Source organism: Equus asinus, chromosome 11 (genome assembly GCF_041296235.1).
Source record: "Equus asinus isolate D_3611 breed Donkey chromosome 11, EquAss-T2T_v2, whole genome shotgun sequence".
NCBI classification, from domain to species: domain Eukaryota; kingdom Metazoa; phylum Chordata; class Mammalia; order Perissodactyla; family Equidae; genus Equus; species Equus asinus.
In genome coordinates, this window is record NC_091800.1 from 84,839,291 (window position 1) to 84,850,362 (window position 11,072).

The 11,072-nt window shown below is 57.9% G+C and overlaps 1 protein-coding gene across 1 annotated transcript in view; it reads right to left on the reverse strand.

Annotated features, from left to right (window-relative positions):
- Positions 1–11,072, reverse strand: part of GAS6 (growth arrest specific 6) — a 43,778-nt gene that overhangs the window by 32,433 nt on the left and 273 nt on the right. The window contains exon 2 of the mRNA XM_070520213.1: positions 10,647–10,813. Within this exon, the coding sequence (XP_070376314.1) occupies positions 10,647–10,813 (167 nt within the window). The remainder of the gene's footprint in view (positions 1–10,646; positions 10,814–11,072) is intronic.

The window sequence follows — 11,072 nt, forward strand, 5'->3', positions numbered from 1 at the left end:
CCCAGGCTCCTCTCTTCTCGAGGTCGAGGGCTGTGCTCTCTCCCACGCGGACGGGAACACCCGGGGGGCGCAGGAAGCAGCCCTGCCCGCTTCTCACTGTGAACCCACGGAACTTTGCTGAACCCACGTCTGGCCGCACAGAGGGATTCTGCGTGCCAGGCACCGGCTACGCCCCTCACGCATCTTCTGGTGGCAGAACAGCCCCAAAGATGCCTGTGTCCTCCTCCCGGGAACCTGTGCCCACGGGGGGCTACGGGGCACAGGGTCTCAGGTTGCTGAGTGCTGACCTCAAGAGGGGTGGTGCGTCTCCTGGTTGTTGGGTGGGCATGGAGTGACCACAGGGCCTCAAGTGTGGAAGAGCAGGGAGCAAGAACCAGGAATGACAGCGCGGCAAGGATGCTGACCTCGCTGGCTTCAAGGTGGAGGAGGGGCCGCAGGCCAGGGAGGTCCGTGATTCCCGCAGCCGGAAAGGCAGGAGGGGGTTTTCCCTGGAGCCTCCAGAAGGAAGCAGCCCTGTGAACTCGTGTCAGACTTCTGACTCCCGGACTGTCAGCCTGTGCCTATGGCAGCAATGAGGAGGGCGCGCCTTCCCTCTCCTGCGCATCCTCGAGGTCACACAGACCTACACTCTGCTCCACCAGACACGCGGGGCTGGGCCTCAGAGAGCTGCACCCCTGCCGTGGCTGCACCACGGCCTGGCTGAGAGTCAAATACTGTCCGTCTGTCAGACAGAGACCACGGCCCCTCCAGGGTGCTGGCGAGCAGAACCCACTCACCCCCGAGCTGGCAGCAGAGGGACAGGGCTGGAGACCAGACGGTTCTGGCCAGAGAAGGGGCCTGTGCGGCCTCGGGTGCCGGGAGAGGACGCGAGGCCTCGACAGGCCCAGCTAAGCTGCAGGGGAGACACTGTGCTTGGCCATCCCCAGCGTGAACGGGGACGGAGGCCAGTCAGGGAGCCGTGCAGAAGGACGGAACGTGGCCTGGGCAGGGCCAGCTGCACGTGGTAATGGAAGCAATAACTAGGAGCTGCTACAGGAGCAGCCTCAGGGCGGCCACCGGTCACAGGTGGTGGTGGGAGGGAGGGAGGAGCAGTGGACTGCGGACTTCAATCCAAGGGCTGACAGGTCGCAGCAGCACTGACCAAAGTGGGAAGGAGAAAAGAGGCCAGTCTGAGGGAGGAAGAGAGAAGAGAGGAAAGGAGGAAGAAGGTGCGGTCGGAAGCGCCTCCAGCACCCGCCCTCAGCCTGCAGGCCCGACTGCCTCCTTCACCCCGGGACCGCCCTCGCACCCCCTTCACCCTCCTTCACCCCCCACCTCCTTCACCCCCCGACTGCCCTCCAACCCCCTTCACCCGCCGACTGCCCGCAGGCCTCCTTCACCCCGGGACCGCCCTCACACCCCCTTCACCCCTCACCTCCTTCACCCTCTGACTGCCCTCCCTCCTCCTTCACCCCCCGAGCTCCCCACCCCCTTCACCCTGGGACCGCCTGCTTTAGGGAAGCTGGGCAGGCACCACAGACAACCCGCCCACCACACAGATGAAGGTTAAGCTCCTCTTTTGATGTTTCTTTGGGAAAAACAAAACAATGTATCTTCCCTTCAGGCAAAACATCAAAATAAAACACTGGGCAGAGCACAGGGTGAAGATTTAGCAGTTAAAACAGCGGTAGGGCTCCGACCACCCTTGGGCAAAGATGGTTTCTCCAGGAGTGACCGCACAGCATCCCGTGTAGACACTTCCTTGGGATCCACACTCACCTTCACGAGGTCTCAACCGCGGCAGTGTTAATAGCCAAACTTGGAGCCTAGGTACCTGCGTTTCCATCCAGGTCCCCCCACTAAAGAGCTGGCCTGGATGAGTCCCCCTCATTCCAGGCCTCGCTGTCACAGAATGAGGCGATGCCTATGACTCTTGGCCCCGCAACAAGCCAGGATCCTCCGACAACACTACTGCAAAACCCTTGTTTGCTCCCGGCTCACGAAAGGGAGTTAGTGCCTCTCGGGATCCACGTTGAACCTGGCGGACGGGGGTGTCTCCCTGAGTGTGGGCCTGGACACGCACGGTGGCATGAGGAATGACTCAGAGAGTGTGGGTGAGGACACGGCAGCCACAAGCACTGGGTGCCAACCCGGGCGGCTCCCACGTCACCAACGGTGGGCCTGCCCTTGAACTTGAGAGCATGCTACCCGCTGAGGTGGCACCTGACAACCGCCAACACAGCCTCCTGACAGCTTTTCCACCTCACCCTGCAGCGTCGCACTGAGACAGGCGCGTGCACACCGAGGGTCCCGAGAGGCTGCGCATGCAGCCGCCAGTCACGCAGCTGTCCTGGCGGCCCAGCCCGGGCTCAGGGGAACTGTGCGGCGGAGTCCGAGGCCACAGGAGTGACTGGCCAAGCCCGCCTCCCGAGCTGCAGAGCCAGCTGCGTGACTTCCACGGAGCGCAACGTCCCTGGAAGACGTCCTCACAAAACCAGGTCCAGACGGCAGGTTTTGGGGACAGATGTGGAAAAAATGCATTTTATTATCATGGCACTCAAACCAGAGAGAAACAAATTCACCTATAATTTGAAAAAAACAAGTCTGAGAAAACAAGTACGACGATAACATGTTTCTTTCTCTTTCAAATATATTTTTAATCAGTGCCATCGGTCAGAACAGATCTGTGCCTTTGTCAGAGGGAAAAACAGAACTGGTGTCGCTCTCAGCTTCCACTTCCAACTCCTCTAAAAATTACTTTACAACTTCCAACAAACTGCACCCTGTCGGGGTGAGAATTCACGAGCACACGCACCAGGTTTGCAGTGAAATCACTGGGCTGTCACGACCACTGAGGAGGCCCAGAGCGTTTCCAACATCCAACACCAACCCGCAAACCACAGCCAGCTTTGCGCGAACAGAAACGGCTCCCAAGTCTGACCTTAGAAAAACAAGGGGAAAACGAAGCATGAAGAAATCGGGACAGCAGCCAGCACTGCTGGAGCAGAATAACCTGGGAAGTGTCTGGAATGTTCTGGCCCAGCTACTTGGAATCTCAAGAAACAGGCCATAAGCATCAGCTTCTTAAAAGGCTGTTTTGTGCCTAAATAACAAAGGCAGACGTTCAGCATTTCTCAAAACGTGTTTAATGGGTTTTTGCAGAGGCTGAGCCCACTGGCAAGGACAAGGTGTAATTTATGGGGCCTGGCCTGTCCCTGCAGACTCCTAGGGTTAAAACGACAGATATGTAGGTACAGGGGCCACAGACAGAATCTGTCTCTCGCTCAAGGCCCCCCCAGAGGAGCTGCTGGCCTGGGCACTGGGGACCTGCCGGGCTGGCCATGGGCGGTGCTGGCCCTGGTCTCACCAGCATCTGCAGCCCGGGCAGAGCCGACTCTGGAGGAGCACAACCAGTTAAGCAACAATTTAGAGAACCCAGCACCTGCGGCCAGCTGGCTTGAGGACTCCAGCAGTGACAGCTCAAGTGGGAAAGGGCCCAGCAGAGAAGGCCGTGGTGGTTGTAGTGGGCAGTGGGAGCAGGAGCCCCTCCTCCTGGGGGAGCGAGTGGAGAGAACCTCCAGAGCAAGGAGCTGGGCTGGGCCCGCGAGGGTGGGGGCACCTCGTCACACTTCTCAACGGACCTCCAAAGTCACAGAGAGAAGAGTGTGTGCATGTCTGTGTGTATGTGCACGTGGAGTGTGTGGCCCACTGAGTCTGTGTCTGAGTGTGTGTGTGCATCTGTGTGTCTGCGTGTGTGCTGGGGGCTGCTGCCAACACAGGGGGGCAGATGGGCAGCAGCTACCATCCTGAAGGTCACAGCCAAGGTGTCACCCCTCAGCCAAGGACCTGCTTTGCAGAAGCAAGTCACTAGGGGGATGAGGTCCCCCAACCCCGCCCCGCCCCTCCTGCCGTAAGCCCGCTTCTGCCCCCATGAGACCCCTTAGGCCACCCCAATGAGGGGCAACTTGGGGGAGGGGCTTCCACGTCTGAGGGGTGCCCCTCCCCCAACTGTTCCCAGAGACCCGGGACCTTAGGGGGACAGCTGTTCTTGGTGGGGTTTAAGATGAGGCTGGCGGCAGCATGCGACTTTGAAATTGACTGCACCCTAAAACGCTCCTGGGAGGAAAATCCCTCACCACGTTGGGGCCCCCATGTCTGAGAGAGCTGGAGGCGGTGCTGGGGGGGAGATGGAGGAGAGAGACAGAGAGTGAGAGAGACAGGCGGGGGAGCACAGTGAACTGGAGCCCAGGCCAGCGTCTCGGCGCCTCTGCTGTGAAGCCCTCAGCGTGCACTCCCGGCCCTGTTGGAACATCGTTGTTTGTCTCAAATTAAACAAGGTCAGGGGATCAGGAACCACGGCCCCGGGATGTTCTTCTTGACCAACAGGCGTGGGTCAGCCCCACGGCAGGGACCTGGGGCTGTGCGGTGGTGGACGTATCTGGGGGCAGGTCAGGCTGGGAAAAGCCTTGTCCAGATCCTTTCCGGAAGCAAAGGGTGATCACTGACATGGTGGCCAGCGTCTGGGACCCGTCTGCCTTGTGGGATTTAAGCAGGAAGGTGACTGCTGGGCTAGCCTGGCAAGAGCTGGCCGAAGAACTCAGGAGAATCCCCCACAGACACCTGGGGGACCATGCCCAGGGCCGTCTGAATGAGGAGCCACAGGAGCAAAGTGGGAGAGACAATACACGGAAACAGGAGCAGCCGGACTCTGCCGATGAGGGACAGCCGACTAGCCGCGGCAGCTCCAGGGGCCTGGGACACTCCCCGGGGCCTGAAAGGACTTGGGGGACCACCTGCCCCCAGGAGGGAAGCCGGGGCTGGATGCCTGGGGGCAGAGAGGCAGCCCAGCCTCCCTTCCCAGCACTGCTGAGTGACGCCGAGAGCCACCTGCTGAAAAGGGCGGGGTCTGAGGCCAGGTGCCCTCCTCCTAGAACAAGAAGGATGCCCTGACTTGGCAGGGAGACCCCAAAGCAAAAGCAGCACACGGTGAGGCCTCCCAATTCCAGGAAGGGGTGTGCAGCTCAGAAAGCCAGCTCCAGATGTCCAAGCCCAGCCAGCTCTGCCTGGGGCTTCCTCTACCAGGGGCCCCAGAGCCCCAGGAATCGGAACAGAGCCAGCACAGCCCTCTCTGCCAGCAGAAAAGACCAGTGTCCTACACCCCTCACCGAGGGCAGAGGCAGCCCGGGCAGGAGGGACTACAACTGAGGCAGACACATGCAGAAAGGAGGGCCGCTTCTGAGCCCTGACCCTGGGGCTGCAAGGGAGAGGCAGGACGGAGCAGTCACAGAGGCGGCCCGGAGGGGAGGACAAGATTTCCTGCAGAAGCCCCGTAAGATGGTCGTGGGACCAAGCCCAAGAAACGCTGAGACTCCAACCAGGCCCATAAGTCCTAACACCAAACTTAACTCTAACCCTGACCTAACCCTAACCCTAACCCAGATGCTGACCCTAACCATAACCCTAACCCTGACCCTGACCATAACCCAAGCCTGACCATAACCCTAACTCTAACCCTAACCTAACCCTAACCCTAACCCAGATGCTGACCCTAACCATAACTCTAACCCTGACCCTGACCATAACCCAAGCCTGACCATAACCCTAACCCTAAACCTAATCTTGACCCTGACCCTAACCCTAACCTAACCCTGACGCTAACCCTAACCCTAACCCATAATCCTGATCCTAACCATGACCAGAGAAGAGCTGGGACTCAAACCAGCTCCATAACTCCTAACCCTAACCTCTAACCTCTAACCCCTAACCATGACCCTAACCATTAACCACTAACCCTAACTCATAACTCTAACCTCTAACCCTATTTCTAATCCTAATCATTAACTTTAACCCTAACCCTGAGCCCAACACTAACCCTAACCCCAATCCTAACTTCTAATCCTATCTCTAATCCTAATCATTAAATTTAACCCTAACCCTGAGCCCAACACTAAGCCTAACCCCAATCCTAACTTCTAACCCTATCTCTAATCCTAATCCTTAACTCTAACCTCTAACCTTAATCCCTAACCCCAGCACTAACTCTAACCCTAACCCTAATCCTAACCCTAACCAGAGCAGAGCTGGGACTTAAACCAGTTCCATAATTCCTAACTTTACCCTTAACCCTACGTCCTAACTCTAACCCTAACCTCTAACCCTAACCCCTACCTCTAACACCTAACCCTAACCCTAAACTGTAATCCTTAACATTAACCTCGACCCAGACTCCGCTCTTCCCAGCTGTCCACGCTGCCTCTCAAGGAAAAGAAAAACAAGCCAAGGGCTAAATCCAGATGACAGAACAAACGGTCTACACAACAGTCTACACAACGGTCTACACAACAGTCCACACAACAGTCCACAACGGTCTACACAACGGTCTACACAACAGTCCACACAACGGTCTACACAACGGTCTACACAACAGTCTACACCACAGTCCACACCACAGTCCACAACGGTCTACACAACGGTCTACACAACAGTCCACACAACAGTCCACAACGGTCTACACAACGGTCTACACAACAGTCCAAACAACGGTCTACACAACGGTCTACACAACAGTCTACACCACAGTCCACACCATAGTCCACAATGGTCTACACAACGGTCTACACAACAGTCCACACAACAGTCCACAACTGTCTACACAACAGTCTACACAACAGTCCACACCACAGTCCACAACGGTCTACACAACGGTCTACACAACAGTCCACACAACAGTCCACAACTGTCTACACAACAGTCCACACCACAGTCCACACCACAGTCCACAACTGTCTACACAACAGTCCACACAACAGTCCACAACGGTCTACACAACAGTCCACACCACAGTCCACACCACAGTCCACAACTGTCTACACAACAGTCCACACAACAGTCCACAACGGTCTACACAACAGTCCACAACGGTCTACACAACGGTCTACACAACAGTCTACACAACAGTCCACAACTGTCTACACAACAGTCCACACCACAGTCCACACCACAGTCCACACCACAGTCCACAACTGTCTACACAACAGTCCACACAACAGTCCACAACGGTCTACACAACAGTCTACACCACAGTCCACACCACAGTCCACAACGGTCTACACAACGGTCTACACAACAGTCCACACAACAGTCCACAACTGTCTACACAACAGTCTACACAACAGTCCACACCACAGTCCACACCACAGTCCACAACTGTCTACACAACAGTCCACACAACAGTCCACAACGGTCTACACAACAGTCCACACCACAGTCCACACCACAGTCCACAACTGTCTACACAACAGTCCACACAACAGTCCACACAACAGTCCACAACGGTCTACACAACAGTCTACACCACAGTCCACACCACAGTCCACAACGGTCTACACAACAGTCCACACAACAGTCTACACAACAGTCCACAACGGTCTACACAACAGTCTACACAACAGTCCACACAACAGTCCACACCACAGTCCACAACGGTCTACACAACGGTCTACACCACAGTCCACACCACAGTCCACAACGGTCTACACAACAGTCTACACCACAGTCCACACAACAGTCCACACCACAGTCCACAACGGTCTACACAACGGTCTACACCACAGTCCACACCACAGTCCACAACGGTCTACACAACGGTCTACACAACAGTCCACACAACAGTCTACACAACGGTCTACACAACAGTCCACACAACAGTCCACAACGGTCTACACAACGGTCTACACAACAGTCTACACCACAGTCCACACCACAGTCCACAACGGTCTACACAACGGTCTACACCACAGTCCACACAACAGTCCACAACGGTCTACACAACAGTCTACACAACAGTCCACACAACAGTCCACACCACAGTCCACAACGGTCTACACAACGGTCTACACCACAGTCCACACCACAGTCCACAACGGTCTACACAACGGTCTACACAACAGTCCACAACTGTCTACACAACAGTCTACACCACAGTCCACACAACAGTCCACAACGGTCTACACAACGGTCTACACAACAGTCTACACCACAGTCCACACCACAGTCCACAACGGTCTACACAACGGTCTACACAACAGTCCACACAACAGTCTACACAACAGTCCACAACGGTCTCAGTCCACAACTGTCTGCACAACGGTCTACACAACAGTCTACACAATGGTCTACACAACAGTCCACACAACAGTCCACAACGGTCTACACAACGGTCTACACAACAGTCCACACAACAGTCCACAACTGTCTACACAACAGTCTACACCACAGTCCACACCACAGTCCACAACTGTCTACACAACAGTCTACACCACAGTCCACACCACAGTCCACAACGGTCTACACAACGGTCTACACAACAGTCCACACAACAGTCCACAACGGTCTACACAACAGTCCACAACAGTCTACACAATGGTCTACACAACAGTCTACACAACAGTCCACAACGGTCTACACAACAGTCCACAACAGTCTACACAACAGTCTACACAACAGTCTACACAACAGTCCACAACTGTCTACACAACGGTCTACACAACGGTCTACACAACAGTCCACAACGGTCTACACAACAGTCCAAGACCATCCACATAACCGTCTACACAAGATGCAAGGTGCAAACCCGAAGGGCTTGCAGTCCTTCCTTGCCCACAAGGGAAGGAAGAAGTGGGACGATCTGGGGAGCTGATAAAGGAGAAGATGTCATCACTATTTGGGGCTGGGGGCTGGGAAACAGAATGCGAATTCTAGAAAGTTATGGGGCTCTGATATGAAAAGGAGTTTACAAACTCCCGATGGGGCTGACGGTGAGCGGGGACGCCCCCAGCAACTGGCCATGCCTCGGACTGGAGAGGGCCAGGACATGGAGGGGACGTGGGGTGCCCCTGCACAGACACGCAGGACAGATCCTGGGATCGTGAGCATCTCTTCCTTTTCTGTCTTCATTTCACAAACTTGTAAATGAAGTTATAAAATTAAAACATGAAAACAGTTAAAATCAGAGAGAGGACTAATGCTCCAGGAAGAGCTGCTCAGTGGTTAGTGCACAGACTGTCCAGGCAGTGAGGAAAAGCCGGGTGGGGGCCTTTCCGTCCTGGGTGGGCAAGGACCTGCTGGGTGGGTGGTGGCCTTGTTGCTCTCAACTCTCGTCACCAGCAAGCCCCGTCCCACACTCTGTACAAGCAACATTTCGACTCAGGCTCGGGGCTAGAGAGCATGGCACCTGTCACAACGGCATGGCTGGGCAGTGACCCTGGTGGCCAGGCCAGCCCTCCACCAGGACCTTCAGAAATCCTCTGCAGAGGCACAAGGCACTGGCCACCAGTGTTCATCAGGAAGGAAAGGAGAAAACGAAGGCCAGAGAGGCCCAGGAAGCTGCTCAGCACAGCAAGACAGAACTGTGTTTCACTGTGACCAGGGAGGACCCGGTCACAGCCCAACCACGGCAGCCGCAGCTGCGCCAAGGACACACGGCAGCGGCCAGCGCTCCAGAGCTTGCTTCGGAGAGGGGCCCTAAAAGCATTGCCAGGTCAGCCGACCAGAAACACAGCCACAGGAAAAGCCTATGTGGGCCACACAGGACTTTGCTCACTGCATGGAAACGTATTTCATCCTAAAACAATTCTTTAAAAGAAAAACTCTGGTAGAACCAGAAACAGCTGTGAAATCACCCTAACCTCAAGGTACAGAGAGACCCAGCCGAAGTCCACCCCATTTCTGTCACGCCTGTTTCACAGAGTCATTTGCCCTGGGACAGACACACATGCAGGGTCCCACAGGTCCCACCCACCGCGGATGTCCTTAAGACGCTCTCCCCTCCCTCAAGATGCACAGCTCCCCCGCGGACGCCGGGTCCACACCTGGGCCGCGCGCCACATTCTCCAAGGACATTATTGACAGAAGCGTGTCCTGCGCCAGCCGCTCCCAGAAGGGCGCCGGCCTTCCCTGCTGTCGCCCCGACGTCCCCGCCCGCCCCCACGGACACCTTGGGGCGCTCCTCCTGCGCTCAGACCGCGATCCAGCTCTCACGCCTTCCAGCTGCTCCAGACTGGACCAGGGAGCGGGGGCAGCGCACCCCTCACCTCTGATCCAGCCGCGGGGGAGGGGAGGGAGGAAGCTGGGTTTTCGACCATTGCGTTTCGCGTACAGTTTAAAGGCCCCTCCGTTTCATTTGGGGGGGAGGGCGTCCTGTGCTGCGTGTTTCCTTGAAGCGCCGCCTCCCGAGACCCGCGGCGCCAGCGGGACCAAGAGGACCCCATTCAACGTCCGCCTCTGCCCCCGGCTCACAGCGCTCCTGGTCACTAGGAGAACCCGGGCTCAGAAGGCGTGGGGGAGCCCCGAGGATGCACCCGGGCTCCGGGACCTACGACCCTCCCTGCCACCGCCCTCAACGCGACGTCTCCGTAGTGCGGGTCCTGGATGTGACCTGCAGCGCGGTCCCCACACCAGGGACTGGCGCGGACTCTGGGAAGGGAAGTCTGAGGAGCTCAGGGACCCAGGGGCCCCGCGCGCGCGCTGACGGGCGTCCCCATAATGCGGCGCCGCAGGGACAGCGCCGCGGGGACCCCGCTGCCCGCGCGCCGCACCGCGGTCCCGCCCCGCTGCGGAGCGCCCGGCGCCGCGCGCACGCCTCCCCGCGCCCCAGGCCCCGCGCTCACCGTCTCGGGGTCGTTCTCGAACACCTCCCGGGCCTCCTCCTGGCTGCACAGCTCCTCGATGCACTCCCTCTCCAGGTGGCCCTGCTTGGCCTCCTCGAAGACTTGGTAGGCGCGGCGCTGCCTGGGTCGCAGGAACTGCGCCGCCTCGCGCGCCCGCAGCATCACGGCTGCCGGGGGCCGGCGGGAGGACGCGGCGGGGAGCAGCGGGGAGAGAGCGGGGACACGCCGTCAACGCGGCCCCGCAGCTCCGTCCTCCCAGCCGCGGGCCCGGGGACGCTGCAGCGGCGGCGGCGGGGCCGGGGCGCACAGGGCCGGGGCCCGGGCCGGGGGCGGGGGCGGGCACCGGCGCGCCCCTTACCCCCGGAGGTGCGGGGACTTTTTCGGGGGTCCCCGGCCCAGCCCGCGCCGCGGCCCCGCGGTACTCAC